Below are 21,438 nucleotides of genomic sequence, written 5' to 3'. Positions count from 1 at the left end.
CCTCTTCCCCTCTGGTTCACACCGTTTAAATACCAAAGATAAAGCTGCTTGGCTCCAGATCCACCGAGTCTTGTCGCATTCCACTTCCCTGCATCCCCATCTACCTCTACCGGAACCAGGAACCAAATACCCGACACAATGGTCGTAGGCTCCGTTCTCGTCACCGGTGGCACGGGCTACATTGGCTCTTTCACCGCCCTCGCACTCCTCGAAGCCGACTACAAGGTCGTCATCGTCGACAACCTGTACAATTCCTCCGACGAAGTCCTCAACCGCATCGAGCTCATCTGCGGCAAGCGACCCGATTACGTCCAGTGCGACATCACCGACGAAAAGGCGCTGGATGCTGTCTTCGCTGCACACCCGGACATTGACAACGTCATCCACTTCGCCGCATTGAAAGCAGTGGGTGAGTCGGGCGAGATTCCACTCGATTACTACAATGTCAACGTCTACGGCACGCTCTGTCTGCTGCGCTCCATGCAGAAGCACAATGTCACCAACATTGTCTTCTCTTCCTCGGCCACAGTGTATGGCGATGCCACCCGTTTCCCAAATATGATCCCCATCCCAGAGGATTGCCCACTGGGACCCACCAACCCATATGGAAACACCAAGTTTACTGTTGAGACGATGATCACGGACTACATCAATGCTGAGAGGACAAAGGCGAAAAAGGCCGGCAAGAGCGGCGAGGAGTTCAATGCTGCTCTGCTGCGATACTTCAACCCCGCCGGCAGCCACCCAAGCGGTGTGATGGGCGAAGACCCTCAAGGCGTGCCATACAACCTTCTCCCACTCCTAGCGCAGGTCGCCGTCGGAAAGCGGGAGAAGTTGTTGGTCTTTGGAGACGGTGAGTCTGCTTAGCATTTGAGGGCTGGAGAAGAAGCTACTGACAGCATATAACCAGATTACGACAGCAAAGACGGCACTGCCATCCGCGACTATATCCACATCCTCGATCTCGCAGAAGGCCACCTGATTGCCCTCAACCACCTCCGAGCTCAGCACCCTGGTGTCCGCGCTTGGAACCTGGGCACAGGAAAGGGCAGCACAGTCTTYGAGATGGTCAAGGCTTTCGGAACCGCAGTTGGACGCGATCTGCCTTATGAGGTTRTTGGCAGACGGGCGGGCGATGTGCTCAACCTGACTGCCAATGCCACTCGTGCGAACAGCGAGCTGGGCTGGAAGACGAAGCGCACACTGGAGGATGCGTGCGAGGATCTGTGGAGGTGGACGGAGAACAACCCACAAGGATACCGCCAGCAGCCGCCCAAGGCTTTCTTGGACGCGTTGAAGAAGTAGACGGAGAAGAGCATCGCTGCTATACATCGGCACGTGGATAGACATATTGAACGAAGTAGATGGGTGGATAGAACTGTAGTTCTTGCATGATATATCAAATGAGTGTGCTTAGTTGGAAAAGCAGAAAGCAAACAATCACAACGCAGCACCAAGGAAATCCGCGTTGTTGAAACCTCCAAGCGGACATTGTGTTGAAACCATTCCCCGGGCGCATCCCTCCACATGCCCGAATATCACATGCAAAGGCTTTGGCTTGTTGAAAGCATGGGTCACCTTCGTGTGCTGGTGACTCCTTCAATAACAGTTGAACTCCCTCCACATCCCGCGTCTCCATTCTCCCCCTCCACTCTCCATACCCTTGCATCGACTACTATATGCAGTAAGCCACGATGTATGGCCAAGACTCAATGTGAGTCTATCACCAGTCGTTTCCGACCAGTGAGAGCAAATAGCTGCTCAATTTCTCCACCAACTGATGGTAGAACGTGCCTCTCGCACGTTGGATATATCCTGACATTTTCGCCAGAATTCTTCCACTTTCGAAATGAAAGTCAACAACCGGATTGGTTGTTGCTCGCCAGAGACTTCTCAGCCACTGACAGTTGGCTCCCGTCCCTCCTTCAAAGGCAAGTAGATTTTTGTCCACAGCTCATTGGCTTCGCCAACGGTATAGCTCAGATCGACCAAGTGCATTCCTGCCTCGTCTCCACCACTCATGGTTTCCAGCTGGGAGATGACATTATCCAATCCGAGAGCCTTGCCCACAGCTTGGGTACCTGTGGCGTCGAGATTGATGTGCACAATATGGACGTGGAAATGGTAATAAGTTGGCTGATAGTGGACATAAAACTTCAACATGTCCGAATCCACACCAGGGTAGAGTTTCTGCGCCGTCTCCGCGAGAGTGTTTCGTAGATGACGGAGCCAGGGAACGTCGGATTTCTTCAAATCTCGTACGCTCCAGATGTCTCTACGCGAGACGAGGGCAAGCAGATGCAGCGAGCCGAGGGTTGTGCGGTCCCAGTTCAAGTCTGGTAGAAGGAGGAATTCATCTTTCTTATCCGTCTCATTGGAGCGGAAGAGAACGTTCTCTTGTTCCTTGCGGCCTTCAATAATGTTGAAGACCCAGTTCAATCGTCCCTCTTCACGACAGAGTTGCATATAAGGTCGCACATACTTGGCGTAGATTTCCGGCGTCTCAATCACAACGCGGGCTTGTTGGAAACTGTGCTTTTGGATGTGCTTCTCGGTGCATGGGTAGATGAGGTTGATCTTGAGATCCGGTGGAGCACTTCCCGATGGGTTGCTGGAGTTGGCAAGATACCAGCGGTAGATGTCATTGTCGCCGAGGTTTTGAATGTGGGACATCAACTGGGAGAACGATGCCAGGTATTCATTCTCGACGGAGAAGGCACCGCGTTCCGCGATGAGGAGGGCGGACTCGCCAWGGATGGTTCCTTGAAGGATGATTCGACGTCCCTGTGAATCCGTTTTGAGAAGGTTGGTGAATTGGAAGTCCGGGATGAGGGAATTGGCTGCCATTTTGGGTGCTGGCAGGATCCCGTCGTTGATGTTGATGGTGAGCGAAGGGATGGAATCTCGCAAAATCTCTACGATAACATCCCGACATTTAGGGTTAGGGTTGGGGTAGCAAGAAACACGCCAACGACATTGACTTCGTACAATAATGATGTGGCAGTTACCATTCGGACAGGGAGGAATAATACATTTTCGAGCGCTTTGGGTGTGCTGGAGAATAAACCATACCACGAAGTTCATATCAGGGGCTCGTTCAGATTCGCACAGTTGGGTACGGGTACGCCACTTGCTCACTACATGACTATGTATATTAATTACTAAACACCGGCGACAAACTTTCGCGAACCAGATCAAGACTGCAAAGCTCAAACCACCAAGATCTCCCAATTGCGAGTACCCTGGAAAGTGCCCTCATGGCTCTCAGCCTTACCAGCACCAAAGCCCTTGGCACTCCACTTCTCCACGCCCTCTACGCCCTTCAGTTGTTCAGCAAAGACGCGGAACAGTTCAGCGTTCAGTCTCTCATAAGCATCAAAGCTCTTTGGCCACGATCCAAGACGCTGGTATGCCAAGCGAAGGAGGTGCAAATGCTGCTTTACCAGCTCTCCACGCTTGGTATCATCGATAGCGTCGACACCGCCCTGCTTCGTAACATCCACGCCATGCTCAGCGAGGATACTGACAGCAGTGTCTTCTTCCTCATCATCTCCGACGGATGCGCCATCGGCGCTGTCGCTGAGTAGCCAGCGCAGTACGTCTTCGTGAACGAGGATGGCTTTCTTGAAGTGGTCCGCGGCAAGACCACCAGCTGCCTTGTCCGAAGCAGCCTCCTTTTGATAAGCCAAGCCTGTGCTGGTGTAGAGCTGCGCAAGCAGCTTGTACGAGTCCAGGGTCGCTGGGTGACGAACACCGTTCACGCGACGCAAATTGTACGAAACGTCGTCGGCAAGGCGGAGAGCCTTGATCTGGTGACCGGCCAAGTAGCGGGCACAGATGAGACGCTGGCCGAGGTTGAGTAAGACCTCTGGTGGCCATGAGCGCTGGGCCTCGCGAGTGCCCCAGAGTTGGTTGAGGAGGCTTTCCAAGGTGTCATAGTCCTCTTGCTCGCCAAGCAGAGCGATGAGTTCGTTGAGCTCCTTCAGCTGGATTTGAGCAAGATTGATGTTCTGTTCCTTACAGATGCGAAGAATGTCCTTGATGATGCTGTTTGAAAGCTGCAGGAGAGTCTTCCGTAGCTTCTCATCTGGACAGCGGTTCTCACCACGGCCGTCGAGGTAGCTGGCAAGCTCGAAGCCCCTTCCAATGGCTTTTGGTCCTGCAAAACCCTTACGATGCTGAGCGTACATGAAGCTCATCTTTGCAACGTCATGGGCCTCGTTGAACTGGTTGTTTGCAATCAGACGGCCAAGAGTCTTGTTAGACGCAATAATGACAATGCGCACAAAGTCGATGGTCTTCCTGTTGCCCAGGTAGTCGAGGATTCCGACAATGAATTGCCGCGGCGAGTCTTTGCTCAACAGCTGAACACTGGATGCCTCACGCTCGGTGAAGATTCGAACGGCCTCATGATCGACAGTACCAATGAGTCCAGTGCGATTCCAGCGACGGAGCAGGTGGCGTAATGGTGCCGCCGCGATCAAGATCTTGTCGAGACTGGCCTTGGTGGACACAAGCTGTCGGAAGTTGCCGTAGTAGATGTATTCCGCAGTAACGGCAGCCATGACCTCGGACAAGGTAATGGTGAGGTCTTTGCGGGTGTGGAACTCCATCGACGCGAGGAAGAACAGAGACGACTTACCACTTTCAACAACCGAGAAAGTGGCCTTGGACGATTTCTGACAAGCAATGAGCTGGTAGTGCAACTCTTCGACGAGCTGAGTGCACTGCTGCGTCAATCCCGCAACCTGGTATGTCTGGACCAGAGAAGTAGCAGCCTCGTATTGCTTCTGCGACGAAGTCTCTTTGGTGGCAACCTCGACCACGGCGGTGGTCAACTCGTTGAGAGCAAGGTCATGCTTCTGCTGGCGAATGTAGAGCAGGACCAGCTCACGGAGACTAGTCAACGTGGACTCGTGACAGTAGCCATGCTTGCTCTTGGACTCGGCCAGATGGTCGTGATACATGCTTACAGCACGAGAGATGGTCTCGGAGCTGACATTGGCATTACCGTGGACGATCCTACGTCTGTAGAGGGACGTCATGGTCTGGCGCATCGAAGCCATGTCAATCGAGCTCGACCCCGACTTCGATTTCGACGAAGAAGACAGAGCCTCCTCATAGAGCGAAAGGGCTTGCTCGGAGTGCTTCTCACTCTGCGCAGATAGCCTGGCGAGCGCAATTGTGGCTTCGATGAACACGGCTGAGTCGGCACCAAAGAGAGATTTGGCAGTCGCCCGATATTGAGATGTCGTCTCGTGCAGAACCTCGAACGCGGCCTGTGTCTCCTCGAGCGAACTGAAGTATCGATCGTACAGCTTGCGTGCGAACACTTCCTCGCTGAACACTCTGAAGTCCTTGCTCTTTGTGATGAATGTTTGCCACAGGATGGAGTAGGTTCCTACAGCGTCGCTGTATCTCCTCTCTTCCCAGTATGATTCGGCAACGATGAGAGCGGCGTCGAAAGCGCGGGGGTGACAAGTGGTGGCATCCTTGTTGAGGACTGTGAGAATGTTTTGGTAGTATCTGTGTGGACACGAGTTAGCCAAAGTAAAGCGATGCAAGGATAAATACTGACTCAATCCAGTAAGGGTGGCTTCTTGCGTGTGTACGGCACCGGGAAGCCAGATCATAAAGGGTTGCAATGGTAGTCTCATGGTTGGGCCCCAGAATGCGGCGGTAAACGGCCAGTAATTCTTGATTGACCGCGATGATCTTGTGTGGGTGGCCACGAGTGGTGTAGAAGTCGATCAAAAGAGTCTTGGCCTTTTCTAGCAGAGCCTGATCCTTGGGAGACGACAGAGCGGCACGGAAGAATCTCACGTAGACATCTTCCGCCTTGATCCACTGACGTTCCTGGATGTAGCATTGAGCTAGTTTTTCGACCAGCTCGATCGACTCCTTTTGATATTCAGTAGCCAGAGTCACCTCGTTGACCGTGTTAGACAGAAACGAGCTCCAGCTTCTGGACAAAGTCTGCTCGATAATGCTGATGGCTTGCGACCACTGCTTCTGCCCCATGAATTGGCTGACCAGTTGCTTCGCGAGAGTCATGGTCGAGGCCTCAAACGTCTTCGATTTTACCAGCATTCGGAACATGTCATGGCTTGTCTCTGTGGTTGCTGTTGTGCTCGTTCCCTTTGCCGAGTTTTGGGTCAGAGCCTGGTTAGAGACCACCATCATCTCTTCCTCGATTTGGCTGAATGCCTTCGAGTCTCCAGACTTGACATTCCTGTAGTAAGATGCAGCATGATTGAATATGGCCAATGCAGCTGTGTACTCTCCAACGCTCTTGAGGAAGCGTGCGCAGTCGGCGAGCCTCGTCACAATGCCCTCGGCGAAGGCCAATTCGTGATGGCGGTATTCTGTGGCGATAGACACCAACACGCTCGTCGCCTCAGTTCGGCGTGACTGAGTCTCGAGGAACTTGGAATAAGCTTGGACGACCTCGATCTTCTGTTGATGCCATTCAACATTCAGTGTGGTACGGCATCTCTCGGAAAGACGCTGCCTAATCATAGAGTTAGCAACAGTTCAAATCGCAAGGAACTAAGCAGGAAATTTGATAATGCTCTACGGCACCTCATAATCGCCATCGTCAGGAGATGTTCACTTACCAAAGATCGACATAGGTCTGCTCAGCCTTGATCAGGTCCTTCTGCGCGATATATGTATCGATCTCGCGCCTGATGATCTCGACTTGAGCAAGGTCCAGGGTCTGCATGGCGTCTTCCTCATCAGCGTCATCTGTGAAGATGCCATCTTTGTAAGTTTCAAGGTCTCCAGTCTTCCTTTGACCTAGGGTGACGCGAAGAGTTCCATCCGCAGCGTTGCGTTCCAGCTTGCGTGTAATGTTTTCGTCGTTGTTACCGCCCTGAATGAGGCGCAGAATCTCCTCGGCGTGATCACGCTCATTGAGGTAGCCGTAGAGATCGACCAGACGCTCACGGGTATGGCTCACCAGCTCAGAGGTTGTGCCATACTGCCTTTCATACGCGTTGATCAAAGTCTTGAGGATAGCCTCCCGGTGGGTCATGATCTCAGAGCGAGTGGTGGTCACACTGTTCTCTGAGATCGCGAGGAAACGGATCGCGCTCTCTACCACAATGGGGTGGGACACACCAAGCACATTCTGACCGATGGTGGTCACAGAGTAGTAAAGCGAGCTAGCCTTTGGAACATCTTCCATGAAATAATAGTAGGCCGCGGAGTTGAGGTAAGACTGAAGCACGGCAGGCTGTTGCTCGCCCAATATCTTGGCACGTAGTCCGCCAACGAAGTCGTGAAGTGCAACTTCTTGCGAGCCAGGGAATTGGTCGTCCCAGCAAAGCCACTCCAGAACTGCAAGATCAACGCTATCCGGGAAAACTTTTTGCAGTTCCGGGGTAACCTTGACATCAGAAGGCTTGCCTTGGGCGGCGGGGAAGATCTGCTGCAGGTGCCAGGTATAGTAGCGCACGACGTACTCAAGCAATGGCAACTTGGAGAAGTACTGGTCGATAGGGGTGCGGTCGGAGTCGTCCAACGTTGGCTCGCCTTTCTCTGGCAAAGATACCTTGGCGTAGGTCAAAAGGCGAAGAAGCAAGTCCATTGGCTGGTCTTTGATGGAGAGCGTCACTTTGTTCTGCTTCAGCAACGTACGGGTGGCCGTCTGAACAAGATTATGGCGTATACGGACGATACCCTCCTGGATGATGAGAAGCGGAGAGATGGACTGGACGATGCTGTGGACGTTTACACGGCGCTCAGCTCTCGTGACGGTCTGGACGTTCATCACAAACAAGTTCTCAATCTCGTCGTATGTTAGAGGACGCGCAATGTTCACCAACCAGGAGAGCAACATTTTGGCATCCTCGTTGGGCTCGAGGCTGGTAACAATCTTCTGAACAAGCTCCTCAATTGTGGTCTTGGAGCTGTTCAAGTTGGTAATGGTCTTGTTGAAACCATCAGGCGTTTTCTCCATGCGCAAGGTCTCGCATGTCAGAGTTGCCCACAAGAAGGAACCTTTGGCGGCCTCGATGATCTTGCTGATGATTGTTTCCTGCTCCCGGCCAGTCTGGGTACGGAAATGATGAGACTTCGCGAGAGTCTTGATCGCTACCTCGTGGATGTCCTCCCTTGTCTCGGCGGCGGTGATCGTCTGAGTCACACCCTTACTGCCTGCCGGTAGTGAGAGATTGTTGGCCAAGCCAATGAGCTTAACGCCTTTGCCTTGGTCAACAGCGTGGATGAGACGCTGCAGAAGAGTTTGACCAGACTGGCCTTCGACCAACTCATCAAGACCCTCGACAATGAGGACAGTGTCGCTTCCCTGTGCATGTGGATTTCTAAGTGTATCTTCCAGTGCGGCCCAGAGGAGGTCTTCATATTTGCTAGGATCCGCAGTGTGTTTTGAATGTTCGTAAGCGTTTGTGACGGCCTTCCACAAGTGGAGGTTGCCCACTCGAGTGGAGAGTAACTGGTGCAACAGGGACTTGACTACGTGGAGCGTAGTGGCCTGAGACGGAACGGCGCCAGCGGAGCAGAAGGCTGTCGCGTATGACTTACGGGCGACGGGTCGCTGGAGCCGTTCAGCCAGCGCAGCGGCCAAGGTTGTCTTACCGGAGCCTGGGGCCCCGTTGATCAAAATTGTCTTATCTTCGCTCTTGCAAAACCTGGCAAGATTATCGTGAAACCAGATACAGGTGAACTCGGCCATGTCATCGGCAATCAGGGTATAGTCGAGCGCTAGAGTTGTAAGAACCCGATCTTGGGGAGAAAGCCATCGTGCGAGCTCCTCAACATCAAAAGCTATACCAAGGTCAGCTTCAACCGATTGGCGATATCGACTCAACTCAACTCACCTTCAAGCTCAGCGCTACCACTTGATGCAATCTGGTTTGTCCAGATGGAATTCGTGACGGTTTCACGCCGACGTTTGAACGAGTCAATGGTATCGGCGAAAGCCTCGTACAAATCGAGGCTTGCAGATTGATTAGCGCTGCTGTGGACGGTCTTGTAGAAGCGCACAGCAACATCGACAACCAGTGTCAACAAGTCAGTGTACAGGTAGCAAAACTGTTCGTTGATGTCTGAAGGCAGCGAAAGAGCTTCAGCTCGTGCGAGAAGACCAGTCACAGCTGTAGAGCACCTGTAGAGTAGGCCGAAGGCCTTATCAAGTGCGTCGGAGTTCTCATGACCGAGCTAGGAATTGTCAGTACTTTGTTGCGGTATCTCATGAGGAGGACAAACCTCAAGTAAGAGCCTGACGTGACCATAACCAAGTTGAGAAGCAGGTTCGACGTCCAGAGCGTGATTTGTTAGTGCTGTCTCAAACCCGTGCAGGCGCTCTGCGAAATAGAGTGCTCGAATGAGGACAGTGTCCCACTTGGAGCCTTTGTGTGGCAATGTCTGGAGTCGTTCGGTGCGAATCCATTCGACCAAATTGACGAAGCCAATGCTGTCTGCAGTGTCTGAGATTCCCGCCCCCAACGCCGAAGCGCTTTTGCGCTTCAATGCCATGGCAGTGTCTCTGACAACTGTGGTCTTTTCGGCGCTACTTCCTTTGCCACGTAAGTTTGAGAAGTTCGAGGATCTGATCCTTGTATGTGTGGAGCCGCCAAAGTAAGACGCTGTGGATTCTGGCGCATTTTGAAAGCCATTGCCTTGCCCGTTGGTGAAGGAATTCCTCATGAGGGCGGAGGAGGAAAGTCGTTGCATATTCGCGGCTAGGATACCTTGATCTTTGTGTGTGTTGACTTCGGGTTGTCTGAACTGCACCTGTCTGGTTTTGCTGTGCTTTGCGGAAAGATTTACTTGTGCGAGCACCTGTTCATCAACTGTGTTATGCCTGGTGGGAGGTCCTTTTACTACCACACGAGCTGGCTCGTCAATGTGCTCACAAAAGGTGCAAGAGCGGGAACAACAAAAACAGAAGCGAGATTTGAATTTCTTCCACAACACCTTGTATGTCTTTGGCATGCGAGCGGGGGTAGAAATGTCTCACAGCGGAAGCTGGAACTATGAGCCGCGATGCACCTCCAATGCAGATGGCATCATAGCTCGTCGAAGGTACCTGGAAGCTGGCTGCTGAGCTTCGCGGACGTGCTTAGAGGCTGATGCTAAGTCGGCATGCGTAGKGCCGCAGCCCATCGCTTTCCCGCCCATCGAAATGGGCGAGCTGCTTGAAGCATCGGGGCAATTCGCGATCTGGAGGACCGGATCAGCCAGATGCGTACCGGAAGGGGAGCTGAAGCCTTGCTGGCAAGTCTAGTGTCGACTATGACATCTCGACACCTCGCGGACATGCAGACATTGAGACATGTCATTGGCAATGTAAGTCAACGGATCGGCATGGCATTTACGAGACCATATACTTCCGGGTGAGTCATGGCTGGATCGAAGCTGGGAAGCGARCAGACCATTGCTCGAAGGAGTAAGCACGCACCGCAATGCATGCATATGCAGAGCGTGAACTCCGTCGGAGGAGAGAAATCGGAGCATAATTGAACCCCACGTAATTAATAATGTCCTCGCCGGGAGCGGCCCGTTCAAGCGCTCAACTTCTGGGAGATCGGCGGTACCGATCTGGGCAAACGCACATCTGCAGACCGATGTCACCATTGTGTGGGGCAATGCCTCCAAGCGGTAACGTGCAATGGGGAGCTAGGGAGGGGTGCGCAGATATGCATCTGGAATCTGGGAATCGGAGCTCCGATACATGGTTCGCTCAAACTATATCTCAACTCAGCATCATCTTTGACCACTTAAAATATCTCCAGCTAGCTTGATGAATCCGTCGGCGCAGAAGGGGCCAACTTACCTAAACCGTATGGAGTCAAGCCATGCCATGTTTTCCACCAGCATGGCCAAGTTCGTGCCGAACGGTTGCAATCAAGATCGGGCCACGTTCGCAGCTCTGTGTTTCGTATTGGTGTAACAAATGATTCGGGGCATCCGGGCATCTGGTTACGTTCCATGCGTCCGCGACAGCAGCCCTCAGGCCGGGCCTTTTATCACGAACTTAGCCAGAGCCATGCACTCTCATCGCTTCATCAGTTTGTCGTGAGTTCATGGCAACCCGCCAGATGAGGTACCGACCCCGCAGCTGCACATGAACAAAAAGATCGGCGCTCCCAGTGGAGCGCCGCAGGGACTGTAGCTCATGCGGCCTTTTTACAGAGCTCCAAGTATGAGGGTACCACATCGTCTCTGCGGTCATGATAGCCTGACGCCTGTGTTGCCAAGCCGCCAGCAGCCGTGTGGGAACTGGAAGTCCAGCGATGAGCACAACATTGGAAGTGACGCCAATCAACAGTGTCCAATACAGCCTCAGTCGAAGACAGGAAGTGTCAGGACTATCTCTTGACCTTGGTGGCCGATTATCCGACGCAGGCAACCTTTTCACAAATCATGGTACAGGAAGGCCACCTGGAGCCGGGCAGCTCTGCAGGATGCAGCTCCACATGCCTTGGCTTCTGGTCTTGGAATATCCTGGTGAAATCGACCGCGTCATGCCGTCTGCCAGCTCCGTTCAGAGTTCATCCGCGCGTGCAGACTTGTAATGAGGTTGCTCGTGACGCACCGAAAGCGGCAGCCAAAGTGAGGTAATGGAAGCAAGGTTGCCTGTAGGTCGTTTTGAACGTTCGCCTGGATCGTCCATGTGGCGTTGGAACGGGGGGTAGTAGGAGTGCTTGTAGTCACAGCTCCGGGCGTGCATGCTCTGCACAGAGACAATCGTGATTAGCACAGAAAGTTCGCTCAACCGGCCGCAGGTGACAACGGTTGCGAGTTGTCCCTATTATTCAATGAAAGACACCTAGGTGGCGGGTTACCATAACGTATGCGCTTCAAATGGCGGGCCAGTGCGATCCAGGCCTCTGGGTCCTGGCGTTGAGCCACATGGCAGCCCAGCAGCGGGAGATCGGACGCGGTATCTGCGGCCCTGCTGTTGTTCGTCCAGAATCCCACGAGGCAACTTTCAAGCCTGGCCGTGCTTGATACCATAGCAGACCACGAATGGGAACTTCATCATCTCGCCCATACCGTCCTTGGCATTTCCATTTTCGCCGAACTCGCCCTCGAACCTCTCCACCTTCTTGTCCATGGTCCAGTGCGACTTCACTTCAACCTCTGCGAAGCCGACGTCCTCCATGAGTCTTTTCATCTCAACAGCATTGATACCATGCCTGGCAACTCCGTCAAGCTTACTAATCGGATGGAACCGTTTTGTTTCGGCTCCCAAATCCTCAAAGTCAGTCAGCATAACCCGCCCTCCAGGTTTCAGGCATCCAAGCATGGTCCGCAGGACGGGTCGTAGCTCTGGAATATGATGCAAGACTAAATGGCTGGTGATGAGATCGAACCTCTGCGTTGCCCCATCAGGACCGGCCGGCAAAGCAGAGTCGTTCGGATCTTCCAGCAGAAGCGCCAGGGGAACAATGTTGCGAGGGGCTCCTGACTTTTGCAATTTCTCCTTCAAAACATCGATCATACCCTCAGCGGCATCCACGGCTACGATGCGAGATATTCGCGAATCTGTCGCGAGCAAGAAGGAGAGAATTCCAGTTCCACAGCCGATCTCGAGAACTTGCAACCCGTCCGATGCAATGGGCATATCTTCAAGCTTTGCCAGAATCGCTTTGGAGGCTTCTCGCGAGGCTTCGAGCACAAATGGGCGCGAATCCCATGCTGCTGCTTCCGCGTTAAAGCGAGAATTTCCCGCATGTAAATTTGAAACGGCGCTGGCCATTTTGTGGTGTTGGATCGAATGTGTAGCTGTCTTACGAATGGGCCGGAAGTCGTTAGGTAAGGTAGGTCAGCGCCATGCCGAAAGCCGAGCGACATCGGCCGGACCCGGAGTGGAATCCGACGTCGACCGACCTTCTTGGCCAACAACACATGTTAACAACACAGTGGGGAGGTGTAGCCAACCACGGCATCATACAGGGTAAGGACCCAACGAAACGATACTGTGCATCAGGAATCACAGGTCCGCTCAGCTGTTCATTCCCAGACGGGCCATACGGGATCGCTTACGACAATATCATGCGACACGGGCTCCCAAATGGGATGGGACACGCAGTGATGGACACGCAGTGAAATACGCAGTGATGGACTTGATGCTTCAACACCGAAGATGCGAGAGGCAGGTCTACCCCTGGCCGAGGCAGGCCGGGCTTTTGTGCTGAGGCCTCTCGTGGTTGAATTCCACTCGGCTTTTTTCGAAAGCTGTTGTCAGCGGCGCACATTGAGGTCTCGGATCCTGGGTTGATGTTACCGTTACTGTATGGATATGCTACATGGAGATTACCTCTCGCCGGGACAAGATTGTACTGTACATGATTGAGAAGCTCCTACGATATGACTGCCGAAGCACCGGCCGCGTAATGCGGTACGTGGACGGCGCAGACGATGTGTTGGATGCGCTCGCGGCCTGGCTGACTGCGGCATGTGTACGCGTTGAAGGACATCACCGAGTTGTCTTCGCGACGGCAATCACGATTGTAATAACAACCTGGAACACCCTGACCTGCAAAAATGACATTGAAGCAGGGGATACCTGGACTAGAGCCAGGTAAGGTTGGTAGGCTTCATCAACGGCTGACGTGGGCGGCAAAACTCCGGATGCGGCGACCATATCCCATCACCATCTGCTCTTTCCCCCACCTCAACCGTACCGTATCGTACCGTATCGTATCGCATCGATCACAGCATCGGACTAGTCCAATCTCTTTCAAGAACGCGAACGATTTCAAGGGCGAGCGGGAGAGGCATGTCACATGCAGCCATGCACACGTGACGATGTCCACAGCGGCCGAGGRACCAGGAATCAATCAATTCGTCTGCAGTGAGTATTCCTTCCAGACGTTTAAAGCTCGCCGCGCTCCGGGCTGACCTGGTTGGGGAACCGACCTTTGCCAGAAAATCTATGGCAGAGTCGATCATCTGGCAAGACACTTTCGCAGCCACACCAATGAGAAGCCCTTCCGGTGCAACGAATGTTCAAAGACGTTTGCAAGAGCGTAAGTCAGTGAAGCTCTCGTGAATCTCCCTTCTTCCTGATCATGCCACGGCAGTCACGCCGAGCAATGTCCGACAAGCATCAGATGCAGGCCGATACCATACATCGTGGGCCCGTCAGGGCCATCTTAGGCGCCACGTACTACTTGGCTTGCCATGCCATTCACTCGCTACCCACAGCTCCACTTGTCACACGATCACGGCTGATCTGAAACATATCACAGCGACCTGTTGAGGCGCCACGCCACACTACATTCACAAGTTGAACAGGCAGGCAAGAAACGAAAAATCCGAGCTTCTCAAGCTTGCGTGGCCTGTGCATGCATCAAGGTGAAGTGCGATCAAGAAAAGCCATGTAAGCGATGCGTATGGAGAAACATCGAATGTCGAGTCGACTCAGGGGTATCTCGCGGCGCAGCTGGGTCAAGCGATGGTGATGTTGCCAGGGTAGACCAGTGGAGGGCGCCACTGGACCACAACGAGGAAGATATGCCAGACCGCGTTAAGCCTCCAGCGCCGCTGCACGATCAACCATTGATTCTAGACCCAGCAACCAACGTGCCCACATATGAGAATCATTCACTCACAGGCTTTCTCCGGGACGTTTTCCAGCCTTCACAGTCCGACACGGCGTACCTTCCACAGCCCAGCCTTGTTCCGAACCAGAGCCATACTCTGCGCGATTTGATGGACTTTGGTCAGGATCTAAGCTTGGAATTCAACGATCTGGATGCAGTCTTGACCGGAGACTGGGGTCTGAACTGGTTGGAACCCGCGCTGCTACCCGAAGACAACGCTCGTCTGAATGGCCAGTCGAATTCCACCGCAAACTCGGCCACAATTGACGAGAGCATTAATCTCGGCACTGCAGCTTACAACAGATCGGCATGGAGATGGGAACCGAACGACGAGCGTGTCGACCACRATCATGCACTGGCTTCGGTACTGTTAGAGAGCCATGGGCCCGACAAGTTACCACGCCCACGCCAACTACCACTGATGAAACCTTTACATCAAAAGGTATGGCTCGGACGTGCCAAAAAGCCGCAAATTACTGATGATGCAGGATCGCGATCGAATTGTAGCTCTATTGCTTGCTAGTTGTGAAAGAGGCAATTATCAGAACATAGTCAGTCTGTTTCCTGCGGGTGAGTCCATGAAGTGACATCTGGCGAATACTTCAATCGTTGACGTTCGACTGGAAGTGCGGGTTTTGGACATCTTCATGAATGATTTTCTCCTGGTGATGGAGCACAGTATCGACAGCTGGTTCCACACTCCTACCTTCGTTGCCAACGAATCAGCCCCGGAGTTACTGACGCTCATGATTGCTGGCGGTGCCATCCTGAGTAGATCCAGCCACGCTCAAAAGTTTGGGTACGCTCTGCAAGAGAAAGGTATGCATCCAACAACTTGAGTGTAACAAAATCTACGCTTACTTTGGAAGGTCGGCTGGCCATCGCTGAGATGTTCGAGCGAGACGGTCGCAACACCCGAAGCCTTCAAGCACTTCAGGCCTATTCAATCTCCCTTAACATCGGAACCTGGAGCGGCGACAAACGAAAGATGGAACTTGCAGAGTCGAACGTTCTGCCGCTAATCACTATGCTGCGTAGGTCAGGTGCGTTCCGTCGATCCAGGAGCGATCTCATCAGGCCATCAAGCCAAGATGATCTCGCTACCACAGAGTCAAAATGGAGAGCTTGGGTGTCTGGCGAGTCTTCCAAAAGACTKGTATTTCACCTTTTCTTGCACTGCGTTCAAGTTTCCGCCGCATTCCAAACCCCTCCTCTTGTATCCTATGCGGAAATAACGCTCGATCTACCAGCACCGCAGGGTGTGTGGCGAGCCACTTCAGCGACCGAGTGGCGCGACCAATATCTTGCTCTTGGACTTGGAGGGCAGCAGCTACCGAGCTTCCTTTCCTGCATGCGCGATCCAGAGACCGTGGGCCAGGTCTTGAGAAGTATCGATCTGGAATTCACTATGTATCTTGTGTTATTGGCCCATTGGTGTCTCGCGCGTGAATATACTGAGCTCAACTCGGCCAATAAAGCTCAAGCACAGACCGACGGACAGTGGGCCGGCTCGATGCTGGCTTCATCCAAGCGTCAGGAGCTCCAGCGATTATTTGACACCTTCCAAGGCACCGTTATAGCTTGGAACGTGTTTGTACCAAAGGAAGTCCACATGACGTCTCAACTTCTGCGAATGAATCTGTGCGTCGCGTTCGAGGATCTCCAGTTGCTAGCCGGAAAGGAGGGCGAGGACGAAGCAAGAAGGGTGTTGCCGTTCTTGAAGCAATGGTACCGCACTCCCGAATGCAGACAGGCAATGTGCCATGCCGGAAAGATCTTGTCAGCCGCACGACGACCCGCAGGAAGGTCGCCCAATGCATCACGCGCTTCCACACCCGACACCCCCTGGCTTCGAGACTTTCACGCCGTGGCTCTATACCACGCAGGCCTCGCTTTCTGGGCGTACGGACTACTTACCAAAGCCATTAGTATTGAGAATCAACGGGAAGAGTCCGGAGGGCGTCGAGAATTTCCAATCGACTATCAAGGAGATCTTGTTTACTTGGATGAGAAAGGTGCAGAGGAAATAATAACGGACGCAGGCAATCGCTTCATCAGAACGAACCAAGGACGTGCGGTTATATCCTCAGTCTCGCCTTTTGGCCGGGGCTCAGCAGCAAACGCCATTGGCGCCGTTGACGACTTCCAGCCACCCGGACTTGATAATGGAGAAGCACAGCCCAGACACACTCAGCAGCATGCTGTGCCGCTGGACGAATCGCAGCGGGTCATGGAGGTCATGGTAGATGCCCTTGCAACTGTTAGTCAGCCACCGGAATCGAGCAATCAGCCATCTCGTTCCAATCATGCAGTGCCTCAACGACCTGCCATGGTTGAGAACCTGATACAGCTTATGCGTGATCTTGGAACGGCTGCTTCTGCCGTGTGAAGGAACGGGGCTCTGGGTATTGAGATATTCACGGTCGACTGGAAAGTTTCGCTGAATACYGCAGGACTTGGTCGCTCAACCATCGCAAAAGTTATGTACGATTTTATTTTCAAAACATTACTGTATTACTATTATACACTGAATAAGCTCCTGACCGTCGCGCAAGAGAACTAGAAGATGTCGATTTCCAACTTCATTCACCAACAAAGCCGCAAGCTCTCCCGAGATTCCTGCCAATATCTCGAAATTCCTCGATCTGAGACATTTTGACTTTCGCCTGAAGCTGCTATAAGCGTGAGTGGGAAGTTCACATATTCATGCCCGGAGTGTGCTCTTATTTGGCGAGAATCGAGTTGCTGCGGTGCTTCTAGGATACGGATCTCTAGACTTTAGCAAATAACGTTCGACCGATCAACACTGCGTGTAACTTACGCCCGAGAAATCATGAGGCAAAGTTGACTGCTCCAATATACTCGGAAGCAGAATTTGATGTTCTGGCATCTTGTATATACACCTGCCAGTACAATGTTTCACAGCTAGGAGAGCCGCTGGAATTCGATGAGGAGGGTCATGCCTGGTCAAATCGAGCAAAGATCAGGATTCAACAAACCACATTATTGAAGTGGAGAGACAGACTAGTTTGATGGGAGAAGTTCATTCAGCCCAGGGGGAAGATTCAAACGTAATACTGCGCAACTCCGCTCACAATCGCCAGAACCTGACACAAGACACTCTTTGCCAAATCCACCTCACACGCGAGAACATCGCCCTGCAAAGCATTCAAACCATCCTGCACCTGTCTCAGCATCCCAATCGCGCGAATTTTGGAATCCGACGGTGAAAGCGGAGGCCAGGGTGATGCCGGTGGGGTACTGCAGCCCGGTACAATTGCACGCGAGAGGTCTCCAAGGTATCCATTCAGTTGACCGAGATTCTGACGTCCGGTAGAGTTGTCTCCGTGGTCGATGTTTCCGATCAAAGCACCCGCGAATCCTATGCTGGACTGAATGATGGATGTTGTCGCGGATGGGAAGCAGGAGGTAGAATCTCTCGCCACGGATGATGAAGAGCTTGTGCAGACGTTTGTACCAGAGGTACTGGAGCTTAATTCGTCGCTGGTGTCTTTGCCAATGGTAATGGGGACGTTGTACTGTGTCGTCACAGGTCCATGGGTGGCCCCGTAAAGACTCGTGATGATCGCTGTCAAATACTTGACATCGGCGACATTGGCAGGGACAGCAACATCGAAGGTGATGTTGGTGAGGACGTTAGACTTGGAGGGCCCGAGATAGAAGGATCCGAGCAAATCTGCGCCGAGGTAGCCTGGGTAGATGGCTGGGCTGAGAGCGAAAGCCACGGAAATGTCGGCCACGGATTGGATATAGTTGGCGGTGGTGAGGGTGAGAGATACGGTCGAGCCGGGTGCAATGGTAGAAGGTACAGCTACTCCGGTAATTATGGCCGTTGCACTGCTGATAAGACCCGTGAGGGTAAGAATGGAAGTTGAAAGCATCTTGAGTCTACTTCGATATGATGGAAAGGGAAATCATTCTCACTTAGCGAACAGCGGTATTTATACGCAAAGGCTCCTTCTGTCAGCACGTGGAATCATTCCAAGTAGGAGCGACTTGCGTAGTCAGGTGGATGGAACAWCGTATGTGAGTCTAAAGTAAGCACCACCGTGGAATCCGAAGTGTGGTCAGCTCATGTCGTCGCACAAGACCCGCGTGGAAGTATTCGTCCAAGAACTTAGAAGCTAGCCGGAACGCTGCGCCACGGTATTTCCAAGGCTGAGACCTGCAAGCAAAAGGCCAAGATCCTCAGGTCAAGCCAATAACAATTGGAGCCCTCCACAGAGCTCCGCGAGTGCAAAGGTCGAAGGATTGCAACCTCGTCAGCCGCTCTGTGAGTGCGTAATACATCCGTCGCCATCCCACGAAAACATCTGACACGATCTCGCCATGCAGTGCGATCTTGGCAACGGTAATCTGCCTTTCTCCTTCTCCACATTGCGGAGCTACGAGACTGCGCTTTGAGATTCTATAGTTCACCGACGGCCAGCATCGATGCTACCTCATGCATAACATGCGATCCGGCAACGCTTTCACAGACTCTCCACTCTAACCACGTACTTTGTGGTCGCCGTGATGCATGCTTCTTGATCTTCCTGAAATCTGTGTCCTGCGAAACGGTCCCGTCGGAAGACGTGGGTTAGAACGCAGGACGAAGTATCTTTCATTCTCTCGAAGCCTTCGCTGTGGGGCATTTCTTGCTCATTCTGACGGATTCAAGACATCAAAAAGTCTTTAGTTTGTTGCATCCAATCAGACCGTACCCATCGCATCGTCCAGACCTTTGCTGGGCACCTTAACTTCCGCTTCAATGAAGCCCCTATCCAATGGCTCGTCCTCTTCAACTTTCTCCCCAGGCAAACAGAAGAGATCACTCGCTCCAGTCGAATCCGTCATCCGGCTCTTTGCTGCATCTTTGGCATCGCAACCACCGAAAGATTTGCGGAAGTTTTCTCGATACTCGGATCCCGCATTACTCAGACCTAGCCGCGTGACCACGTTTCCGTCAAACGCCACGATGGGCAACTCCCCAATTGTGATCTCAGGCTCCAAAAGACGATGCAGAGGTGTGCCATCGCCATGATGAACGTCGCTCTCAATCCGCTCTGTTAGCACAAGAGGTTCACTGGAGAGAAGAAACGCTTCCCCATCTCCATATCCATCTGCTTTCTTGGCTCCTTCTTCACTCCTCCCAGCGCCAGGCCGCAGGTACTCTTCGGGAACCTGTGCTAGTTCATTGTGAACCGTTACTAGGTTTGTGGAGGCTGCAGGGTGCAGGACAGTCCAATCTCGAGCACGCATCAACTCCAGCAAGTACTCCAACCATGCTGGCTCCGTCTCTGAGACATACTTGGTCGTCTTCTTACCTGGGTCGACTTGAAGACGCTTGGTAAGGAAGGAGTGAAACTGAGACCATTTATCGCCGAATATTAGAACCGCTGTAGAAGATGGTGCTTGATAGAGAAAAGACGAGGGCTTGTCACCGTTTAGACCGTCTCCATGTGGAGGAGCAAAGCCTGCCGTTCCATTGAGGTATGTTGATGGAACATTCAAGGAAAGTCCGAGCATGGATTGCGCGGAGGATGAAATCCAAGACGAATGGCGGTGTTCGAGGATTTGATAGTGCAGATATTGCATGAATCGAGGCGAGAGTTCCGCTTGTGGAGAGAGGATAAGAACATGATGATTTTCTGGTCGAGACGGGTAGAATGACTCTACGAAGCGGAGCGAAGCCTGCTCGGAACTCTGCCGGCCGGACGGAATGCGGTGATGAAGTGTCAGCAAACTCGGATGCGACGGCAGGGAGTCGCGAGCTACCGGCCATTGAAGTTCATGGAGGAACTTCTCCGCATAGTGCTCTATGTCAGAGGGTAGCTCTATAGTGAGTCTAGGAACCTTTAGCCCACGAAAGTCGGCGTTGATTAAGCTCCACACGAGACGGATGAGACGACCAGAACTCGCACGCGGGGCTTGAATGACAATGTCGACGGTCGGACTGAACCAGTTTGCAAGACTGTTCGCCTCCAGTTTGGTCATCCAGAGGAACTCCTCGTACTTGCCTGTAGGAACCTCRATGAGAGTATGACCGAAATCTTTCGCCTTGGTACGCATCGCACGGGTGAAGAAAAGATCTTCCTTTGCACTGTCGTCCATGATCACAGCTTGGGGATGCATAAAGTCCTTGATGTGCTTCAAGGCTCCTCGAGTTGCACTCTCGGCTCGCGCATCACTGCTGTACTCGGCAAAGTCTCCTCGCGCATCATGCCAGAAGACCGGACAGCTCCACAAATCCACGCCATTGATCTCCAGCAACTCCTCCATGGAGATTGTGCTGCGCCCGAACAGCGCAAAATGCGCGTAATTTCTGTCCAGACTGGCCATCTCGCAGGCCATGGGGATGAGGTTGGYCATGCTCTTAAGGGAAGAGGCAGCAAATAGCACATTCCGATTGTGAGATAGTGATCCTCCCGTCCGCGAGATCTTGTGTAGGCTACCAGCCAGATTATAGTACCGAACCACACCATTGTACCAATGTTTTGTCGTCTCATCATCATCCTCGCCGCTCTGGTCTCGAGGTGGGGATCCGACGGGTTCCTGGGCGGAACGAGAGGGTACGATAGGCGTATTGCCATGCGTGAATGGCGAGCGAACAGTAGAGTCTTCGGGTACTGTGTTATCGGTAGGTAGTGTGTACATGAAGACATATACCACAGCTATCACGGCCAACACCGTGAGGACCCGTCGTCTGCGCCATGGCCAAGGCAGAAAGCTTGATATGACGGGCGTAGAAGGTGAAGATGTGGATCTCGATCGGAAGAAGTCGTCGTCACGCTTGCCCAGCTCTTCGTCGGCCGATACCACACGAGAGCGTGCAGACATGCTGCAGCGGAGGGAGATG

At 52.8% G+C, this 21,438-nt stretch overlaps 7 protein-coding genes; 2 read left to right on the top strand and 5 right to left on the bottom strand.

The window, feature by feature from the left end:
* Positions 1-138: 138 nt before the first annotated feature.
* On the top strand, positions 139-1,305 carry RCC_10741 (UDP-glucose 4-epimerase; the record flags this gene model as incomplete). XM_023775968.1 has 2 exons in its annotated part: positions 139-853; positions 911-1,305. The coding sequence occupies 2 exons, from the start codon at positions 139-141 to the stop codon at positions 1,303-1,305; spliced, it is 1,110 nt and encodes a 369-aa protein (XP_023631736.1).
* Positions 1,306-1,893: 588 nt separating this feature from the next.
* RCC_10740 (probable mRNA decapping hydrolase) lies at positions 1,894-2,847 on the bottom strand (the record flags this gene model as incomplete). The annotated part of the gene is made up of 1 exon (XM_023775967.1): positions 1,894-2,847. One exon carries the CDS (start codon positions 2,845-2,847, stop codon positions 1,894-1,896), a length of 954 nt encoding a protein of 317 aa, XP_023631735.1.
* Positions 2,848-3,209: 362 nt separating this feature from the next.
* On the bottom strand, positions 3,210-9,699 carry RCC_10739 (related to NACHT domain protein; the record flags this gene model as incomplete). XM_023775966.1 has 5 exons in its annotated part: positions 3,210-5,526; positions 5,579-6,511; positions 6,618-8,790; positions 8,844-9,183; positions 9,232-9,699. 5 exons carry the CDS (start codon positions 9,697-9,699, stop codon positions 3,210-3,212), a joined length of 6,231 nt encoding a protein of 2,076 aa, XP_023631734.1.
* Positions 9,700-11,959: 2,260 nt separating this feature from the next.
* On the bottom strand, positions 11,960-12,730 carry RCC_10738 (related to phosphoethanolamine N-methyltransferase; the record flags this gene model as incomplete). The annotated part of the gene is made up of 1 exon (XM_023775965.1): positions 11,960-12,730. The coding sequence occupies one exon, from the start codon at positions 12,728-12,730 to the stop codon at positions 11,960-11,962; it is 771 nt and encodes a 256-aa protein (XP_023631733.1).
* Positions 12,731-14,490: 1,760 nt separating this feature from the next.
* RCC_10737 (uncharacterized protein) lies at positions 14,491-16,968 on the top strand (the record flags this gene model as incomplete). XM_023775964.1 has 4 exons in its annotated part: positions 14,491-15,021; positions 15,068-15,149; positions 15,207-15,398; positions 15,449-16,968. 4 exons carry the CDS (start codon positions 14,491-14,493, stop codon positions 16,966-16,968), a joined length of 2,325 nt encoding a protein of 774 aa, XP_023631732.1.
* A 676-nt stretch (positions 16,969-17,644) lies between these two features.
* On the bottom strand, positions 17,645-18,481 carry RCC_10736 (uncharacterized protein; the record flags this gene model as incomplete). Its single annotated transcript, XM_023775963.1, has 1 exon — positions 17,645-18,481. One exon carries the CDS (start codon positions 18,479-18,481, stop codon positions 17,645-17,647), a length of 837 nt encoding a protein of 278 aa, XP_023631731.1.
* An 811-nt stretch (positions 18,482-19,292) lies between these two features.
* On the bottom strand, positions 19,293-21,419 carry RCC_10735 (uncharacterized protein; the record flags this gene model as incomplete). Its single annotated transcript, XM_023775962.1, has 1 exon — positions 19,293-21,419. The coding sequence occupies one exon, from the start codon at positions 21,417-21,419 to the stop codon at positions 19,293-19,295; it is 2,127 nt and encodes a 708-aa protein (XP_023631730.1).
* Between the last annotated feature and the right edge of the window lie 19 nt (positions 21,420-21,438).

This window comes from Ramularia collo-cygni, assembly GCF_900074925.1.
Source record: "Ramularia collo-cygni strain URUG2 genome assembly, contig: RCC_scaffold24, whole genome shotgun sequence".
In the NCBI taxonomy this organism is placed as follows: domain Eukaryota; kingdom Fungi; phylum Ascomycota; class Dothideomycetes; order Mycosphaerellales; family Mycosphaerellaceae; genus Ramularia; species Ramularia collo-cygni.
This window is presented reverse-complemented; position numbering and strand designations above follow the sequence as displayed.